Source organism: Myodes glareolus, chromosome 16 (genome assembly GCF_982192425.1).
Source record: "Myodes glareolus chromosome 16, mMyoGla1.1, whole genome shotgun sequence".
NCBI lineage: Eukaryota > Metazoa > Chordata > Mammalia > Rodentia > Cricetidae > Myodes > Myodes glareolus.
The window spans coordinates 30,309,848-30,330,719 of NC_142041.1; the positions used below are offsets into that span (position 1 = coordinate 30,309,848).

Here is a 20,872-nt window from a genome sequence, read left to right on the forward strand (position 1 = left end):
AGCAGTCAAAAAATTCAAAGTTAACAAAGCAACACACAAGGTCCAGATGCCCTGTGTACTTTCCATCATTATGTAGCGTATTCTTCTTATATCACTTTGCTCTCTCTTTAAAGACTTTATTATTTTTAACTCTTTTTTTCCGTGACTGTCTATACCCATTTTCTTTCTTTCTTCCTTTTTTCAGTATCTAAGCACATTTTCAGGTACCTGTTTAGAGGGTGTTTTTTTTCCAGCCTGGACCTATTTTTTTCTGTTTGATTTTTTTTTTCTTGCCTGTCTGCAGTGTTTCTCTGACTGCGTGAGCCAAACCTTAGCCTGCAAGGTCCTTCCCCCTTCAGATCTGCCTAACAGTCTCAACTCTGGGAAGCTGCTGTGTCCACACTGTGGCCAGTGTTTCTGTCTTGTTTCCTTTTGGGCCTCTTGAAAGAGCCTCAAGCACTGAGCCTACCGGAAAGACCAAGAGACCACATTCCCCAGGAAGACGCGTCTGACTCTGTTCAGGACCTTTATTCTTTTCAGCTTTCCCAGGTCCTGTGTGGATTTGCATGTCTCATCTTGGGCTCCAAATGTAGGAGGCCTTTCTGTCAGGCCACCAACTTCCCAATAATAACATGGGGGATTATTAATTATGAAAGTTTGGCCTTTAGCTTAGGCTTGTTCCCGGCTAGCTCTTATGACTTAAATTTGCCAGTAACCAGTTTTATCTATGTTCTGCTACCTAGCTTTTATCTCTCTTTCACTTTGTGTGTCTGACTTACACCGTGTCACTGGCAGCTCCTCGCATGCCTGGATTTGTCCTGAGTTCTCTCTGCCCAGAATCCCTCGTAATCTCTCCTGCCTCGCTATTGGTCTTTCAGCTCTTTATTAAACCAATAAGGTGCCTTAGGCAGAGACACATCTTTACAATGTGCAAAAAGATTATCTCACAACAGTTTGGAGTATCAGTAGTTTTTGCATACCAGTAGCTACACCAAGAAAGATTCATAGTTAACAAGAACAGGTATTTTTCTTATAAAAATGAATTTGTGCATGTGTGTATATGTGCAGGTGTGGATTGAACTCAGGTCTTTCCATCCATGCAGCAAACACTTCACTAACTAAACCATTTCCCCATCACTTAACTAATTTTTTTGGTTGTAATTTTTTTTCATAAATACTTTTTGTTTTCTGGTTTTCTTTTGTTTGAGCAGAGTCTCACCATATAGCCCAGGCTGACCTCTAGTCTATCACCTTCCTTCCCTGTCTCTCCAGTGCTGGGATTAAAGGCGTGCGTCATCATACTCAGCTTTAACTAAATAATATTTTTTAAATTAAGAATTGGCCATGGGCTGGAAGTGGTGGCACATGGCTGTAATGGCTGACACCTGAGAGGCAGGAAAGCCCATGAGTTCCAGATGAGGTTGGGCTATACAGTGAGGCCGTGCCTCAAAACGCCATGGGCTGGGGTGTATCTCAGTGATAGAGTGCTTGCCTCGTAGGTATAAGAGCCTGAGTTTGAGCCCTAGCACTGAAAAAAAAAAAATCATGGGTCTTGGTTTCATAAATGGGAGGGAATCTGGGAGGAGAACCTTTTAGTGCTGCCCTTAGCGCTGGCTGTGGAATCAGCACTTGCTTGGGCAGGTGGATTTTTGATGGGAAGGACAGACCCGGAAGTGACTGCATTAAACACTGCTAAGGGCTAGGGAGGTGACTCAGTCGGTAGAGCGCTTGCCTAGTATGCCGGGAAGTGCCAGGTTCACTGTCTAGCACTCCATAAAGTAGTGTGTGGTGGTGCAGCCCTGTGATCCCAGGACTGGTGGGTCCCTGGAGATCAAGTCATTGTTGGCCACAGAGTGAGTTTGAGGTCAGTCTGGGCTACATAACACTTTTTAGAATGCCAGCTCAAGAGCATGAAATTTGAAGATGAATGGGGAAAAAAAAAAAAAAGAAGGATATGACTGCTCCGAGGTGTGGTGGAGGTGCAGGTTTATTGTAGGTAAAAGGGAGAGCGTAGCCAGAGGCAGGGACATCTAGGAGATCCCAGAGTAGTGGCCCCGAGTTGGACATTGTAAGGAAGAGGGGAGGGCCAGAAGACCAAGAGGTCAGGAGGGTAAAGGGTAGACAAAAAGGGAAAAAAGGTTGGGTAACCAAAATGTCTGGTGTACAGGGAAGAGAGACTGGGGGAAGTTTAGGATAGGTGGTGTGGTGTGCTGGCCAAAAGGACCCCGTGACAGGGACTGAGGGATGCTGAGAGACCTGGTGGCAAGGTCCACTTGATATGTTTACTAGGCACCCGAGTCGGCTGATTGTCCTGGGTCTGAGACCTAACAAAGACCGCTTGCTCTGTAAGCTTCTCTCCACCCCGTGAGCCCAGAGCCAGGCTTCTGAGCTTTAGAAAAGCTCTGGCTCGAAGTACACAGTGCACAAGGAAGCGTCCTAGTGGATAGGGAGATGGTGTCCTCTGAAACGAGACTGGAAGATGGGGTGCACACAGAGGCACCCCTCTCACAAACTGTGAACTGCTGGGACTGTGTGGGAAGGAAAAAACTTGCATGCTCTTCTTCTAGGGTTTGTTATTGTTACTACACAGTGTGTGTGTGTGTGTGTGTGTGTGTGTGTGTGTGTGTGTGTTGCATGTGAGTGTATGTGTGTACATGTCTGTGTGTATGCCTATGTGTGTACATGTCTGTGTGTATGTGTGTGTGTGTTCACATGTGTATGTCTACGTGTATGTGGTGTTTGTGAGTGTGTGGTGCATGTGAGTGTATGTGTGTACATATCTGTGTGTGTGCGCACGCACATGTACCACAGCATGAGTGTGGAGGTCCAGACAACTCTTCTCTCCTCTCACTCTCCTGGGAAGTGAACTTGTGTTGTCAGGCTTGTCAGCAAGTGCATTACCCCCTAAACAATCTCCTCTGATAGTTTTTGATCATCCTTTGACCAAAGAAATGTTTTGTTCTCTCTTCTGCTTAGATTGTCATGCTCAGGAATGACATTTACCGCTGCCGGGCATCAGGCATCTTTCTTCGATTGGAGGGTGGAGGCTTGATCGCTGGCAACAACATTTACCACAACGCAGAGGCTGGTGTGGACATTCGGAAGAAATCCAACCCACTCATCCTGGTACCTTTCTCCATCCTTTTAGCATTTAGCCTGGTCTCGCTTTCTAGAACCCTTGTCTGAGGATGTTTAAGTAGTTCAGATTGGTTCCTGCCCATTTTTGTGTGTCCTCATGACTTCTTTCTAGGTGTCTGAGTGATGACAGGACAAGTCCCTTCCTGAAATCATCACACCAATAGGGAAAAGATGGGCTGGACAGGATGTTTTCTCAGAACCTCCTCAGAACTCATATATCTGACTTTGAAACTGATTCTAGTAAATAGGCATTGTCTGTCCTAAATGACATGTGAATCTAAAATTAAAGCCAATCTGCTCGGTCATTCTTTGTAGGAAAGGACAGGGACACTTTCTCCTCCGGGTGATTTTGTAGACTGAGAGCATGTGAAGTCTGGTTTTGCTTTATTCTTGTTATGGGGTTGGCAGAATGATATAGGCAGATTCTCTTGCAATTCAAGCTGGAATCATACCAGTTGAAGCTGATGTGAACTCTTAATCCTCCTGCCTCCGCCTCCTGAGCTTTGGGGATTATAAGCCTGACTTGCATTTAGGGTTTTTTCCAGCATAAAAACTACATAAAATCCTTGCATATGTGATACCATGCTTGCTCTGCAAACGTGAAGTCTTAAGCTCAGTGTTCACCTGAAACAATAGGCATGGGGAGCCGGAGAGATGGCTCAGTGGTTTAGAGCCCTTGCTGCTCTTCCAGAGGACCCGGGTTCAGTTCCTAGCAGCCACATCAGGCAACTCTCAATTTCTATAACTCCAGCTTCAAGGAATTACATACACCTGCACACACATGGCACTCACGTGCGCGCACACACAAACTTAAGAAGAGGCATGGTGCTACACCCCTGTAATCCTCACTTTGGGGAGGTGGAAACTGGAAGGTCCCTGGGGTTTACTGGACAGCGGGTCAAGTCCAGTTGGCGAGTTCCAGCTCACGTGAGAGGCCAAGCCTCAAGAAAAGGTTCAGAGTGAGGCAAAACAACACAGCATCAGCCTCTGGTCCCCATGTACATGTACACATTCATATATGTACACAAACACATGAGTATCACATACACAAATCCTTGCCTGTGTGACCGTTAAACTAGAGACTGGTTCCCTGTCTGTTCTGAATTTTCCAGAGATTTTAGGAACTGTGAGTTTAGAAAGGTGGTAGCCATCCTGAGATGTGATGCTTGTTTACGTACGAGAGGCTTCTAAAATTCTCTGTAGATATCAGTCATTCTGTGAAACAGGATGGTTTTCTAGGGGAAGACGTGGGGTGCAGAGGGTAAAGGACCTTGCTGGCTACTAACAGGGCTGGGGTTTGAGTTCAGACAGTCTAACTCAGGATTGATGTTCTTAGCTCATTCTAACCAAACTGGCCATGAAAACTCAGAGAGAATCCATAACTCTACTTAAAAAGACACACCCAGCCAGTGACTTCTGCCCATCCCTTCCCCTCACAGGGCCTCTGCTGTGCAGCTGGTGGGTGATGCACTGCCTCCACATAGGAAGTTTCTGACACTGTTGCCAGAAAAATGCTAGGAGTCTGCGGCAGTGGGGTGGGCTGCTTCAGCAGGCAGAGCGGAGTCCAGGCTTAATAAAATGAGGCAGGGAAGTCCTGTCACATATACCTACCTCTTTAAGCTTTTCAGTCTTTTGAGGGAGAGGCTTGGACACTTTGCATAGCCTCCTTTCTTGGGGGAAAAAAAAAGCACAGACCCCTTCAACAGCAAAGGCCATATAGCCATGTTCCGGGGCTGCAGGGAGAATTCATTTATCTCCACACCCTGCCTAGTGTTTGCATTCTCACGCATGTGAAAGGAAGGCAGCTCTATAGCTTAGTCCCTGTGTTGTGTGCTGGGGAACTTGTGATGGTGTTCTTGTCGTGGCCATGGCCATCTTGGTTCACTCTGCGCTCCGACATGCTGGATCTGTCTGCCACATCTCACTTTCGCTTGCAGTGTAACCAGATCCACCACGGTCTTCGATCTGGTATTGTTGTCCTTGGCAATGGGAAAGGCGTCATCAGGAACAACCAAATCTTTTCAAATAAGGAGGCGGGCATTTATATCCTGTACCACGGAAATCCAGTTGTGAGGTAGGCACCGCTCTGCCCAGACTCTCTGGCTCTTCCAGGGTCCCTTTACTCCCCTTCTCTGTGCCTGTCTTCCATTTGAAAGTCTGTTTGTTTACTACAGTGATGCTGCAAACAAAGTCTCCGTCCATAGTCCCACCCCAGTGACACAGCCGCCCTGGTGCTTCTGTCTTCCTTCCGGCTAGCTGCGTGCAGGCATTCTGTTTGGCAGATGCTACTGTGAACTTCCAACACCGATAACAAAATCAAACAAGTGCCAGCTGTTCCTCAGGCGCTGACTCTAGTCTGGAATGAGAAAAGGCATTTGCTAGAAAGCCTGACAAGCAGTTTGACCCCGGGGACACACATGATAAAAAGAGAGAACCGACTAGTTCAGGTTGTTCCGACTTCTATAGATGTGCTGTTATATATGTGCCCAGACATACAGACACATGATGAATGAATGAATGAGTAAACGAATGAATGAATGAATGAATATATAAAAGAAGATGACCCTGGCCTCCACGTGAATGCATGCTGTGATCTTTCTGTGGTGTCGGTCATCAGGAGGAAGCGAGGGGCAATATTGGGTGTGTCTGCCATCCTAGCAGTAGTTGAGGCAGACTGTGACAGGCACCATGCTGCTGTCTAGAGGAAAGATTCATTCTGACTAAGACCATGTAGGAAGGCCTTTTACTGGAAGAGCCATTTGAGTTGGAAGAAAACTTGCCCAGCATGCACCAGGCTCTAGAAGGCTCAGTCTTCCACTAAAGAAGAGGAGGAGAAAGAGGACATAGCTGAAATCTTAAATCTGGGTAGGACTTGAACCCTCTTGGAGCTGTCGTGGCCATTCCTGGGAACAAGGAGAGGGGTGACAGCAGCTCAGAGCCAGGCGCCCTCTACAAGAGCAGCAAGTGCTCGGCCACCTCTCCTGTCCCAGTTTTAGCTTGAGGCTGTCCCAGTGAGTCAGTGCCTTGTGGGCACTGGAGCATAATCTTCTGTACCCACGGGTCCACCTCTGTCTCTGCTGTGCAGCGTAAGAGGGGAAAGAAATGGCAGAGAGCCCTGTGCTGATGGAGACAGGCCTGTGCCGGCTGAGCTGCGGAGGGTGGACTAGGATTTTGAGCAGAAGCCTCAGCTGTAGGGAGCTTTAGGGAAGCTGGTGTCAGTGTGCAGCAGGTGTGCTCAGTGGTGCTTTCCTGCCCTTTCCGTAGGAGTTTGTCTAAATGTTGCTGCGTGGTATTTACCTGTGTCACTTGAGGGCACATACCCATACCCAGCTCATACCCATACCATTTTTCTCCATGTCTTATTGACTCCTACTTTCAGGCAGCTAGTATCCCATGGCTGAAGACCATTTACGTAAGCATGATGTGTAGACATAGAGTACCTTGCCTGTGCTGGGAAACATGAGAGTTTCAAAGGAAGGCTCTTAAGTCAGTGTTACTGCTTTTTAAGGCACGGTCGTCCTGAGAGGATGGGCTGTGCTTTTTTCCTCCATGTTTATTTATTTAGGAAGTGGGGTCAGGAGTGGGGAGGGGAGGGGACACAAGAGTCTGAGATCCCCAACTGAAACACCACAGCACTGAGAGCTTGGTGCAGCATCCTCGGAATTCTTCCTGCTGCCAAGACTTGCCTCGTGGCACACGCACCATGGCAACATCTGTGTTGACTGACGCGGTACAGAAAAGCCATAGAGTTGGACATCATTGTGCTTCTGTCCGGAGTTGTGAGTTTAGTTCTGGGTCAAGCTACCCTAGGCCAGATAAGGATTTCCAAGTGCTTAGTTTATGGGATTTCAAAAACTGGCACACACTCACGCGCGCACATACACACACACACACACACACACACACACACACACTCGAACAAGTAACATTTTAAAATTTTTCTAAAGGAAGGGACCTTGAAGCGTGACTTAGGCACCTTTGTCTCACGTCTTTCCCTGTCCTCTGTTTTAGTGGAAACCACATCTTCAAGGGACGCGCGGCTGGCATCGCAGTGAACGAGAATGGCAAGGGCCTCATCACAGGTATATGATAGGAACTCCTGGGACCATGGCCAGCCAATGCAGGCGACAGCCAAGCCACCATCCCCTGGCATCGCCCCCACCAGCTTCAGGCCCTTAAGCCACTCTTTTGCTTACCCCAGACCTCCTTCTGTGATTAGCAGGTGGGCATTCAGGGTTTCCAGTTCTATGGGAGATTGTGCTTTTCCTAGGAGGGCCCAGCATAGCACAGGGGGAGTACCATCTCTGACAGCTGCTGGCCAGCCAGCTCACACTTCCAGCTGCACCAATTAAACAGGTGTCTGAGGTTTCCATACTTTTGTGTGAGCTTCTGCCTGCTCTGCAAATCTGTCTGTTCAATTCTTACGTATCTGTTATGTCTAAACTCATACCCCTTCCTATGGGAAGCCTGCCTTAACTCTCCTCATCCACAGATAATGCCACTGTGCCCAGGACACTTCCTCTATTGTACATTTTACAGAATTTCTTAGTGTTGTTTTGCCTGTCTTCTCTGGTACCAAGCAAAGGTCACATCTGCCTGGTATATCACTGGAGCCTGGGATTTTTTTTTTCTTTTGGTTTTTTGAGACAGGGTTTCTCTATGAAGTCTTGGCTGTTCTGGAACTCAATCTGTAGACCTGGCTGACCTCAAACTCAGAGAGTTAATCCGCCTGCCTCTAGGATTAAAGGCATGCACCACCACCACCCGGTGTGGAGCCTGGGATCTTGATTGCATGTAACTATCATTTACCAAATACTCATAACTCAGTTGGAGGCCACTTGCCTAGCATGTGTGTGGCCATAGATTAGATCCTAGCATTGCAAAAAAGAAACAAACAAAACCACTATTGAGAACCAACTGTGTGTAGCCCTTGTTTCAGGAGCTGGATGTGGGGTGAAAAAGGAGACAGACGGCAGCTCTGCTCTGGGGAATTGACAGTTTATAAGGCAATGCATGGAAATAAGTGAAAGCATATGCAGACAAACAAAACTGCCCAGCCATCTGCATGAGGCGATGGGAGGACTGTGTGGGTGCTTGAAGTCATGTGATCGTGGTAGACTTCAAGGGGGACACAGAACCCAGAACCTGAGAAGTAGAAGGAGTCCAGAGAAACAGCTCCGTGTGCAGGGCTACCTGTACCTACAAACTTTCACACCTAAGCGGGACTGCTTGTAGGAGGGAGTGTGCAAGCGAGGGGTGGCGATAGGGTTGGAGAGGCGGGAAAGGTTATCACACAAGGAAGTGTCCTGGTTCCTGGAACCAAGTCTGCCTTGTCACTGTGCTGAGGCAGCAGTATTTTTGTTTTTGTTTTTTGTTTTCTTGTTTTTGTTTTGTTTTTCGAGACAGGGTCTCTCTGTGGCTTTGGAGCCTGTCCTGGAACTAGCTCTTGTAGACCAGGCTGGCCTCGAACTCACAGAGATCCGCCTGCCTCTACCTCCCAAGTGCTGGGATTAAAGGCATGTACCATCTCCGCCCAGCTTGAGGCAGCAGTGTTTAGAACCACCTTTCTGATGTGAGACTCTGCTACCAAGTCCCAGGAGAGGAGGTAGCTCTCAGGGATGGGGCAGGCCTAGGCTGAGGACTAGCAAATGGAAATGGAGGGAGGTTTTCTACATCTGTCTCAAGGCTGCGGGGTAGAGTGTGAGTGGAGACACAGGAGTGTGCAAGAGGAACACAGACTTTGTTCTTGGGAAAGGGGGTGAGTCCCCAAAACAGCCAATGGCAGCATGGGTGCATGTCCTGCTCTGGGGAGGGTGGGGGTGCTTTCTTTTAACTGTCCTCGTCTTCATGGCCTGCTGTGGAGGTGGCTCTGGGGTACTGACCTTTCCACATCTCCCCATAGAAAATGTCATCCGTGAGAACCAATGGGGAGGGGTAGACATCCGCCGCGGCGGCGTCCCAGTCCTCAGGAGCAACCTCATCTGCTTTGGCTACTCGGACGGTGTGGTCGTGGGCGATGAAGGCAAAGGACTGATAGAGGGGAACACCATCTATGGTGAGGAGGATGTTCCTGGGCCGTGGTCTGCAGGAGGCCCAGGTCTCAGCTTCAGCTAGTGGGTTCTGAGAAGGTGGTCAGTTCCTCCAGACCTCAAAAGCCTCCCTGGTAGAACGGACGTGTGCAATCTCGGGCCTCTTAGCAGGGGTCTCCTCCTCTACCTCCTGACCCACTTTCAGCCCAGAGGTCAGCAAGCAGTGCTCCATCTCCGTGTAAAATAATAAAAGGCAGGGTGCTGTCTGCCGCAGTGGGCCATGTGAACTCCAGCTCTTGGGCATCTAACTCCTCCAATCTAACTCCTCCAATCTTAATGCAAGCAGTGGAAGATTTAACAAAATAACCAGGGTTATTTCAAAAACTACTGTTCTCACCATGTGACTTTAAGCAAAGCTGAGTGTTTCTGGCCTGGGTCTGATATCTGTGGCTCTGTTACTCAAGCCTAACTCCGTGTGCTTTGTCAGCCATCAACCCCAACTTAATGAGGGGTCCGAGACACACAGGTCCAGCTCCTCACTCAGGGTCCCAGCTTGGAAGTGGTAGGACTGGGGTTCACACTGAGCCTGCTCCCCTGCAGAGGCCTTGGTGGTCCCCTTGCACTGCTCGGCAGTTCTTGGAGCACTTCACACCCTACGTGTGATCCTAGATAGTGAGGTGGATTGGTCATGGTCCCTCGCATATGCAGGAGAAGCCCATAGCCAGAGCTGTGAGGCGATTTGCCTCAGTACCTACCTTTTACTTCCCCTTTTGGGGTGACACTGGGTGCCGCGTCACCTGTTCCTGGCTGCCGGTGACAGGCTCTTTCCTGTGACCACAGCTAACAAAGGCTGTGGCGTGTGGATGATGTCCTCCAGCCTACCCCATGTCACCAGCAACCATGTGAGCTACAATGGCCTGTATGGAGTGGCAGTGTTCAGCCAGAAGGATGGCTCCGGTGAGTTCCCCGGAGGCCACGGGGCCCAGGAGAACTTCAGTGAGGATGGGGACGCCATCCTCTGGGAGACAGAGCTGGAGAAAGAGGACGACCCACTGCGCAGGCCCGTCACCGTAGCTCTTGTGGAGTCCAACAGCATTAATCACAATGGAGGTGAGTGTGCCCCAGCCCCTGTGGTACCCTCCCATGGCTCCCGCTGTCCTGGGGCTCTCCATGCACTGGTCTCAACCTGTCCTTCTAACTTCGTTAGCTACCCAATTATTACTCAGCCCCTGGACTTTTCTCCCAGACTCCAATCCACCTCTTCTTACCTCTGCCCCACTGGCTTCACTAACGTGTTGCTTTTGCCCGAGATTCACCTTCTCCCTGTACATCCCACACCAGCAAGGACTTCCTGACTGCAGACACATCCCCTCATCCTGTCTTCCTTGGATTTGTGCCCTAACCCATACCCAATGACATGAGGTCATAAAGTCTTAGTTGGCTTTACTTTCTGTTTAGATGTGTTTATTCTATTTTATATGTGTGAGTGTTTTGCCTGCATGTGTATCTGTATACCACATTCATGTGTAATGCTCATGGAGGTCAGAAGAGGGCGTTGGAGCCCTCTGGAAATGGCGTTCCAGATGATTGTGAGCTGAGGAGAGGATATAGGTGCTAGTACTCAACCCAGGTGATCTATAAGAGCAACAGGTTCCTTTAACCAGTGAGCCATCTCTCCAGCCCCATCCAGTGGCGTGTTCTATGGGGTAAGACTCACAAGCGCTGATGGAGTAGCAGAACAGATTCATGGGCCCTGGAAGGCTCTTTCCTCTGGAGTGACGTGGAGCAGTGAGATCAGTTACAGCAGCCCCAGGGGAGTGAGTTCTGCCAGCACACCCCCAGGAGAGAATTTCTTTCATGAAGCTTTGCTGCCTGGTAGCCATGTAAGGTGACTCCTCCAGGCTAGGGGACAGCACAGGTGTCACCAGGAGGCTGGCCCACGCTGCTCTTGAACCAGCCTGGGTCTCGTCTTCCACACCACCTCTTCAAGGCGCTGCCACTGTCCCTTTGCTGCTACAGCAGCCGTCCTGCCACTGAGAGGATGAGGCTGTAGGAGACCGGGGGTGGGAGCTCGGGCCGGAGGACCGTTGAACATAAGGAGTCCTCTTACAGCCTGTGTTCCTGGCCACCTTAGCAGGGATTCCGTGCCTCTTCCACCCTGGAGTGCACACTTGAGGCGATGCTGTTCCTTCTGGCCGGTATTGTCAGAGTTGACTCCAGGATCACCTCTGCTCTTCCCACTCCCACACTCTGTAGCGTCAGGACTCTTTGTCCAGAGCAGCGAGGCCCTGCAGGTCATCACCAACGTGATCCATGCCAATGGGGACAGAGGCATCACCATTGTTCAGAGCAGCCAGCTCACGCGGGTAACCAACAACAGCATCTCCTGCAACCGCCAGAGTGGGGTGAAGGTCGAAGCCCAGTGCAAGGTGGAGCTCCAGGGCAATGGCATCTATGACAATAGAGGCCACGGCATCATTACCAAGGGTGACAGTACTGCTGTTGTGGAAAATGACATCATTGGCAACCGGGGCAGTGGACTGCAGTTGCTGCCCAGGTCTGACACTAAGGTAAGTGTATGGTGTGTCTGATACAAAGTACCAACAGGGCTCAGACCTGACTTGCGCACTTTGCTGAGAAACAGAACCCTCAGCACTCAGGGCTGTAAGGAGAATCAGAACTCAGTCTGGACAGCATGGTCCACAGAGGGGGAGCTTCACAGAGGAGGAGCTTCTTTCCAAAGGGCGCGCATATAAACTGGGCCCCAAAGGATGGACAAGAGTTTCTCAGCAGGAAGCCAAAAGAGCCATGGTGCTGGAGCCTTCTGGGTGTCTTCTTGTCTCTGGGTCAAAGTCTCTTCTGTTGCAGCTTGCACTGGATGGTTGTGCAGTAGGCACTTACCAGGAGAGAGCCCTAGCCTTTGCACACCTCTGGTCTGTGTGGGGCGGCCTCTTAGCCATTCCTATGCATCTGCCTGACTGTCACATTTTTAAGGAAGACTTGCTCAGTCGCCCAGGCTATTTGAAGTGCTTTCTTTTGGACTTTTCGGGCACCCACCCACAACCTCCCCCGCACTTCTCATTGCTTCCTGTTTCCTTACCTGTCCTGGCACGTGACCATGAGCTCTTGAGCACCTTTTAAGTAAAGCACTGGATGGTGCTAGGGCTTCACGGTAGAATCAACCAGATAGAGCTGCTGCCCTGTGGATTATCCCAGAGGGTTTCCGTGATGTAGCCTCACAAATCAGCAATGAAGACAAGGGGTAAAGATCTGGACTCTTCTGAGCCAGGAACAGGAGCAGGGGGCGGGGGGCACTGTAGGCTCAGTCAGGCTGCAGTAGGCACGGCTTCTGGCACAGCGCCCTTCTCTGGTAGGCTTACTGTTTATTCTTCCAGTGTTGGAGGAGGCCGCTCGTTCATTCCAGCTGCCCAGGACTGAAATAATCACACAGAAACTATATTATTTAAATCACTGCTTGGCCCGTTAGTGCAGCTTCTTATTGGCTAGTTCTTACACATTAATGTAACCTATCTCTATTAATCTGTGTATCACCACGTGGCTGTGGCTTACCGGATAAAGTTCCAGGTCTATCTCTGGTGGGGGTTACATGGCTTCTCTCTGACTCCGCCCTCTTTCTCCCAGCATTCAGTTTAGCTTTCCCCACCTACCTCTATTCCTTGCGCAGGCCCAAGACAGTTTCTTTATTAACCAATGGTATTCACAGCATACAGAGGGGAATCCCACATCACCCCAGGGCAGAATTGTCCGCAGCTCAGCTCTCCTACAGCCTGTCCATCAACTCTAGGACACTAGTGGCTCTACCAGGCTGGCCTCTGTGCCCCACCCAGACTTCCCTTGCTCTATCTGACCTCTCCAACACACTTAGACTCCACGGTTTTCTAACAGTCACTCACCTGCCCAACTTCCAGTCTGTGAGTGTCTTTGGCTGCTTCCTCCAGGTACTGAAGAACCGGATCCACTCCTTCCGTGCCTATGGCATTGCAGTGCGGGGCCGTGCTAAGGCCCTGGTGCAGGAGAACATCATCTTCCAGGGCAAGACCAACAAGACCATCTTCCAGCAGATCACTAATAACCGAGAATGCGTCATGCAGAACAATAAGTTCCTGGTCTTCAAGAAGAAGTAAGTGAGCTACAGAGATGGCCCCTGGGTAAAGCACTTGCCGTGTGAGCACAGGGACTTGAGTTTGGGTTCCAGCACCCGTGCAGATGCTGGCTATGTTGTCTTGAATCTGTTCCTTCAGTTAGCCAAATGCAGCGTAGTTTGGCCTGGTACATTGCTTGTAAGTCGCTCATTATTTCCATTCCTCCTTTTAGAATAGCATACAAAGCAGTGGATTTGTTATGGCATTTCCATAGAGGTGTCATTAGTACAGTGTTCTCCCACTGCCTGTCCTTACTCTTGCTGGCCACCCTTGTTCTCCTAAAATAGTCCCCCATTCTCTTTTCAGAAGTTTTCTGTTCTGGATAGTCACCATAGCCCTCTAAGATAAGAAATACAAACAAAACATTGGCATATGGTTCATGCCTTTATTCACTGGGAGGCTGATTCAGGAGGATCACCAAGTATGTGGTCAGCCTGAGTTGAAATATCTCAAAAAAAAAAAAAAAAAAAAAACGTGTGAAGATAGTTTGGATGCATTTGAAACTGTGACGAATGCTGTCTAGTTCTCAAGGCCTGAATGGCATTCAGAGGTTGGCAACGTTACTAATTCTCTTCTGCTACCTGCTTGTGAGTGGGTTCTGGGAAACTGCCATTACTTTAACCTCTGTATATTTACAGAGTGTTTTAGAGAGATTGCAAGTCCAGTATTCTGCAGTAAGTTTTGTTAGAACATAGTTAGTTCATTTGCTGATACATTGCCTCAGTCTCCTCACACACAGTTGCAGCCCAGCTGTAAAAACAAGACAGTATAAACTGTTGTAGGGTTTCTGTTGCTATGCAGAGACACCCTGACCATGGCAACTGTTATAGAGGGAAACATTTCATTGGGGCTGGCTGACAGTTCAGATGTTTAGTTCATTGTCCTAATGGTGGGGAGCCCGGCAGCATGCAGACAGACATGTGCTGGAGAGGGCTCTACATCCAGATGTGAAGGCAGCAGGAAGAGAGAGAGACACAGTGGACCTGGCTTGAGCATATGAAACCTCAAAGCCCACCCCTAGGGACATACTTTTTACCTACTCCATCAAGGCCACACCTTCTAATAGTGCCATTCCCTGTGGGCCTTTGGGAGCCATTTCTCTCAAATCCCCACATTCCACTCCCTGGCCCCATTAGACTTCTCACCATATCATGATGCAAAAATCCATTATGCCCAACTTTAAAAGTCCCCATAATCTGTAACAGTCTCAACTGTCTTTCAAAGTTTGAAGTCTCTTCTGAGACTCATACAATCTCTTAACTGTAATCCCCTGTAGAATCAAAATGAAAGGGCAGGTCACATACTTCAACATATAATGGCACAGGATATGCATCACCATTCCAAAAGGGAGCATAGTGAGGAAATAGTGGACCAAAGCAAGACTGAAAACCAACTGGGCAAACTCCAGACTCTACATCTCCATGTCTGGTGCCAAAACACACTCCTTCCTCCCGGGCTGGTTCCACTACTGTTTGCAGCTCTCCTAGCAAGTGTCCCACGGCTCTGGGGTCTCCAGGCCTCACCTTCACAGCTTCACTCCATGGCCTCTCTGGACCTCCGGTCACTGTTTATCTCCTTGAACACAGGACTTAGCTCCATTCTACGTCCTGGTGCCCCTTTTCACCTCAAGCTGTACATTTTGTATTTTTCTTTGCTCAGTTTTCTCCTTTTTATTGTGGATCTGCGTAAGAGTGAACACTAATAATCACAGGACACAGTCGATACTAGGCTGTTTTGAGATTCTCTCTGCCAGAACATTTTATCCCAAACTCTTCAATTTAGCCTCAGGTAGACTTTTCAGACAAGGGCAAAAAGCAGCCACATTCTTATCCATAATATCACAAACCTGGTCTCTAGGCCACATACAAATATTCTCCTCAGAACCCTCTTGAGCCAGGCACCCACAGTTCAAATCACCCCCTTCCCATCTGAGCTGATGTATTTTAAACCGTACTCCATGTTAAAGGGACTGTATGTATTACTCAGCAAAACACCTGACGTTCTGATGGAGCAGTTTTTACCTGCACACACTGTTGTGGGTTACTGCTTCCTTACGGGGCGGGGGTGAAGACCACTACTTTGAAGTCATCCCGGACTAGTGTCTCCAGAAATTGGCAGCTGGCTATTCTGCATGTACTCGGAGCTCCACAGGACACAGTCAGGCAGAGTCCCCCTGTTTTGTCTCACCTGTAGTCTCTCGTTTTCCTCCCTTTCCCCTCCTATAAGATCTCCTCCCCATCACCTGGTCCCTTTTCTTGCTGATGTGGCAAAGTGACTGAAAAAGCAGTTTAAGATAGACAGGGTTTATTTTCCCTCACAGTGTAGGGGTGAATCCAACACATTGGGGAAGCCATGGCGGGCAGGTCAGCTCTAGCCCTGGCAGTGGGAGCGTGAGACAGCTCATCACATCATGTCTGCTGTCAGAAAGCAGGCAATGGATGGCAGGGTTCTGCTTTTCAGACCCTTAGGCCTCAGGAAGGTGCCACCCACATTCAAGCTGTCTTCCATACTCCTCAGACTTCTCTGGGACACCCTCCCTCACAGGTACACTCATAGATAGGTCTGTTTCCTAGGTATGATGGCTATTCTTGGCTGTCATCTTGAATTAACTAAAACCCAAATGGCCGGGTACACCTGTGAGGGATCTTTCCTAAAGTAAATCTTCTGAGGTGGGAAGATACATCCTCACACGGACATACATACTGATAAATCTGGGCTACACCTTCTGGTGACAGTCTATATAAGGACACGAAGGAGGAAGCTTTTGTTTTTTGCCTGTCTCTGGCAAGCCCATTCCTCCACTGGCATTAGAACCTACTACTTTGAGATCTAGCATAAACTGAAGAGAGCTGAGATAGCCAGTCTCATGGACTGACCAACTCCTAGATTCCTGGACCTTCTGTTAGTAGATGGCTGTTGTTGGACTAGCTGGACCACAGCCTGTAAGCCAGCCTAATAAATTCCCTTTAGATAGATAGATAGATAGATAGATAGATAGATAGATAGATAGATAGATAGATAGATAGATAGACAGACCACAGAGGGAATGAATATATATACATATTCACTATATATGTGTATGTATATACATACACACATTCTGTTCAGTTCTGTTCCTCTAGAGAATCCATTATACATTAATTTGTAATCTAATCACGTCACAGTGAAGACTAGGTTATCGTAATTTCTTCTCTGTGTTCACAGTACCATAAACACAAAGGCACTTACAAATCTAAATCTAGATTCTGCACAAAATGTGGTATTTGTCTGAGTCTGCTTCTGGCACATAGTGTCATTATCTCCCGTTCCATCCATTTTCTGTAAATGTTATAGCTGCATTCATCTATTGGTGGGTGTCTCAGCTGGTTTCCTTTGCTGGCTACTGTGCATAGTCCAGCAGCAAGCATGGGTGTGTGAGCGTCCCGGTGCTGGGTCTAGCTTTAGTTGTTGGTTTTTATTTGATACGTAATGTGAGTGTCACATGGATCGCATGTATGTCTGCATCATATATGTTCCTGGTGTCTGCAGAGGTCAGAAGAAAGTCAGACCCCCTGGAAGACATTCTCTGTCTCTTTGTTTTATTGAGGCAGGGTTTCAGTGTATAGCCCTAGCTGTCCTGGAACTCTGCAGACCAGGTTAGCCGGAGCACACTACACCCTGCTTCATGCATTCTTTTTCAGCACCGAGTAGTTTCCATGCACTGGTGCAGCAGCTCGTTTGCCTGCCCGTCACCTGAAGGGCTTTTCGGTGGTTTTTAGTTTTGGGTGATGATAAATAAGGCTTGTAGACCGTTCATGCTCATAAAGATGATGTGTGTGCGCTTGCGGGGGGGAGGGGAGTAGAGATAAAATCCACGGATTCACATCTAGATCCAGAAAGATGGGGAAGTTGAGGACCTCAGAGGAAATGTGACCAAGGTTCCATGCAGAAATGCAGCAGGGATCGGTCCCTTGGTTTCTCACTCCACCTTATTGGGCAGTCACTGACTTAGAAGATAAAACCCACACCTAGATTTAAACTAGGAGACCCAGAGAACTGGAGCCAAAGGTCAGACGCAGGGGTTCACTTAGTACTCTCTGCCTCTGTATTCACTGGCTTTTCTTCTGCACCTCCAGGTCTGACACTTGGCGCCTGGTGAATCCACCAGCACGGCCTCACCTTGAAAACTCAGTCAGGGGTTCCTCTGGGTCCCACAGTGGGCAGAAGGTGACAGCCATGGCGACCAGGATCACAGCCCGTGTGGAAGGTGGTTACCACAGCAACCGCAGCATCTTCTGTACCATCCTGTAAGCAAGAAGACTTGCCTCAGCCCCAGGTCCCAGTGGGCACTCAGAAGAGCATGAGGCTAAGACTCTTGGGATGGAAGTTAAGCCTGGGAAGACTCCCAGCCCCACCCCCATCCTACACACCACCACTCCTGAAAAGAGGGTCCTAGGCCTCCTGGGGACTAAGAACAAGGTACTTTTAAACCCTTTACTCCACAGCCTTCATCAGGAAGGACCTTGGAAACATTCCCCCAGGAGAAAGAGTAAGAGCAATTGGGAGTGTTCCAGCACTTAGAGGTTATGAAGAACTAGGGAGGCTCAAACAGCACATGCAGATTTTAGGTCAATTATTCCACGCTACAGAGAACCTCACTTTACATAGACCAAACCTAGACTCTTCTCAGGGAAGAGAGTCCTTCTGATCAAGGGAAGTAACTGTGGTGAGGGAGACAACTGCCGCCTTTCCTGGGCCTGCCCTCTTGGTCCCTCAAGGGACGGGACCTGCCTCCCAGCTGCCTCTGGGGACTGCAGTGTTGTTTTTATTAAAGACAGTTCTAGACTGGCACATGGCCCTGGGAGCAAGAAAGTCCTCATGAAAAGCTGTCCCAGGAATGATCAGGGTACATGCTAAAATAAGGGGGGCAGGTGGCTGCCTTCAGGTGTGCAGGCAGGTGCTGGGCTGGGCCGTGTGAAGATGAACGAAGCTCCACTGTCCCCAAGGAGCCCCCAGGTTCAGAGCATTAGCTCAGTGCCTGCCACAGGACACATACTCCAACTGCCCCTGCAAGCTCCAGCCTGTCTAGGTGGAGGTGCCCTCCAGCGTGTCTGTATCCTCATGAATGACCAGCTGCCTTGACCAGCCCTACCGTGTTTCCCACTCTGTGCCTTGGCTTGTTTTTCTTCCCGGCATGCCTTCCCAGCTATCTCCGTGTGTGCAGGCCCCACCTCTCACTCCAGGGTTAGCTCAGACACTGCCATCTCCATGTGACTCTCCCGTTGCTCCAGTGATAGTGTCCCCTGACCCCAGCCTCACCCTCCCACTCCCTCTCAGGGCACTGAGCACTTTCTGCCTTGCTTTGGAACTCTCTGGGTCCATACCCTGTACTGCCTGTTTACCTGTGAACTCTCTGAAGGTAGAGCCCCTTCTGTCTGTGTCCTTAAGTCACAGCCCAGAGTCAGAGTTGAATCAGTGGCCTAAGTGACGGGAAGGCCCCCTCCCAAAGGGCTTCCCTAGACTGTACTGTGAATGTGACAAGCTTTGAGAGCCAGGTGGGCTTGGACTGCATGCAGGGCCAGCTCCGCCTTGATGGCCCCTTTCCCACTTGGCCTTTACTGCAGGGCCCTCACCAGCCTTTGGGGTCACTGTCCTACACTGGGCCAGATCCCATGCTGGTTCTGTGGAGCCCTAGGTGCTGCTGTTGGGTGGGTGGGAGGGAGGGGGAGCTCCGACTTCTCCCTAAGCACTCTGGGAACGGGAACCCTGGTCTTTCCCATCTTCAGTACTGCCCGTGTACTTGTCTGGTGGCCCCGATGTGAGTCGCTGTATAAAACGCTGCCTTCGGTATTTTGTAAGAAATGACTTTTCTGTGAATCAAGTACTTACGAAAATCTCAATAACCAAAATAAAGTTCTATATATTTTAAAGGAGGCGCTTCCGGGTCTTAACTCGGCCCACACATTTGCTGCAGTTCCAAGTGACCGGCAGGCCTCCCCGCAGGTGCCAGTGAGACCGCAGAATCAAAGCTCTCATTGTACCACCACGGCTCAGAATTCAAGGCTGCAGGGCTACGTCTCAGGGCCTCCGCCCCACCCAGAGTCCTGCCCAGGGTCTGTCTGGAGATAACGGCTGACACTGCCTCCATGCAGGTCTCCCTGGATTGGGTTCTCCGTCAGCATGTACCCACTCAGCTCATGAGCTCGGTGTTAGAACTTTGTTTCGGCATCTCCTGTGTGTGTGTTTCTATGTGAGCCTGTGTCACAGCACATATGTGGAGGTCAGAGGACAACTTTGGGGCAGTTGGTTCTCTGTTGCTCCCATGTGGGGTGCAGGGAGTGAACTTGGGTCATCTGGCTTGGCGGCAAGTGCCTTTACTGAACACTGAGCCATCTTCTGGCCCTAGTAGTAAATACTTTTGTCAGTTTTCTTAGTCTTAAAATTTTTCCTTAGAAAATGGTTTGGCTTGGCTCCCAAAGCAGCCCACCCGAGCTAAGGTAAACCCATCTTCTGAACTTTCTTCTGATAAGGGGTGTTTAGGGTCAGCTCCCTCTCCTGACTTCCCTTGTGGGCTTCTTAACCAACTGCTTTGTTTTTCAAGCTGTCCCGAATTAGCTGACGCTTCCTCCCAAATGCTGGCATTATAGGCTTGCGCCACCGTTCCCAGCTCAGACTGTGTTGCCATGAGCTGTTTTATGCATCTCTTTCATCCAGTGTGGAGCAGTCTGTTTCCTAGAGAGGACTGATTTCCTGTGTGTAGTGTGTGGTTCCTGTTACTCTCTGCCTTTCCCTTTGAGGCATGGTTATCTCTGGGAACCCAGTGCTCCTGTTTTTCAGTGAGGCCAGCAGCTAGGAAGCCCCAATGGATTTCCTGTCTCTGCTTCCCGGTGTTGGGCATATGGGTGTCGGGTTGGAACTTAGGTGTTTGTGGGACTTTTAACCGCTGAGCTCTCTCCAACCCGGTTTTTGTTGTTTGTAAGTTCTGTTGGTGCGGTATATAGCCACCACAGCCCACAGTGGAGACAGGACAACTTGCCTGTGCCCTCACCATGTGAACCCATAAAACAGGCTTCCTATCAGCCTGTCTTAAACTCACCTGCAGAATCATGGCCACAAGATCATTTGGTGCTGTCTAAAAAGACTCAAGCCTCTAGCACAGCTCCCCTCCCCAGACACCAGGAACTTTATTACCAGCAGTTGGTCTGTCAAAGCCTGAATCCAAAACCAAGTGAGACCCTCATGTTGATCATCCATGCTTTCCACATAGTATTCATCGCCAACCATGCCCCTCTGCATGGTCTCAGCGAGGGAGGAAAGCTGTGGTTATCACTCCTGACTGGGCTACGCTGTGCTGTAGTAGGCTGTCATTTAGATCCCACTGCTGACCTAGCAGAGCTAGGAGCCTCCCAAGCCCTGCTTTTCTCGGCCCCCCTCCACCTGCTGTGGGCTCTTCTAGGTCCTCCTTTTAAACCGTCATCCTTTCTTTAGGCTCAGAGTTCAGCCTGACCCTCCCAAACCCTGCACATGACCCAGCAGGAGAAACATCTGCCATTTCTAACCTCAGCAACAGCAAAGGAGGGAGAC

The 20,872-nt window shown here is 49.4% G+C and overlaps 1 protein-coding gene across 1 annotated transcript in view; it reads left to right on the plus strand.

Moving 5' to 3' along the window:
• The window catches only part of Fbxo10 (F-box protein 10), a 50,184-nt gene extending 30,966 nt beyond the window's left edge, over window positions 1–19,218 (plus strand). The window contains exons 4-11 of the mRNA XM_048420393.3: window positions 2,956–3,105; window positions 5,055–5,191; window positions 7,129–7,199; window positions 9,020–9,172; window positions 9,987–10,256; window positions 11,403–11,716; window positions 13,106–13,287; window positions 17,425–19,218. Coding sequence (XP_048276350.3) covers window positions 2,956–3,105; window positions 5,055–5,191; window positions 7,129–7,199; window positions 9,020–9,172; window positions 9,987–10,256; window positions 11,403–11,716; window positions 13,106–13,287; window positions 17,425–17,599 — 1,452 coding nt within the window. The 3' untranslated portion in view covers window positions 17,600–19,218. The remainder of the gene's footprint in view (window positions 1–2,955; window positions 3,106–5,054; window positions 5,192–7,128; window positions 7,200–9,019; window positions 9,173–9,986; window positions 10,257–11,402; window positions 11,717–13,105; window positions 13,288–17,424) is intronic.
• Window positions 19,219–20,872: the final 1,654 nt, after the last annotated feature.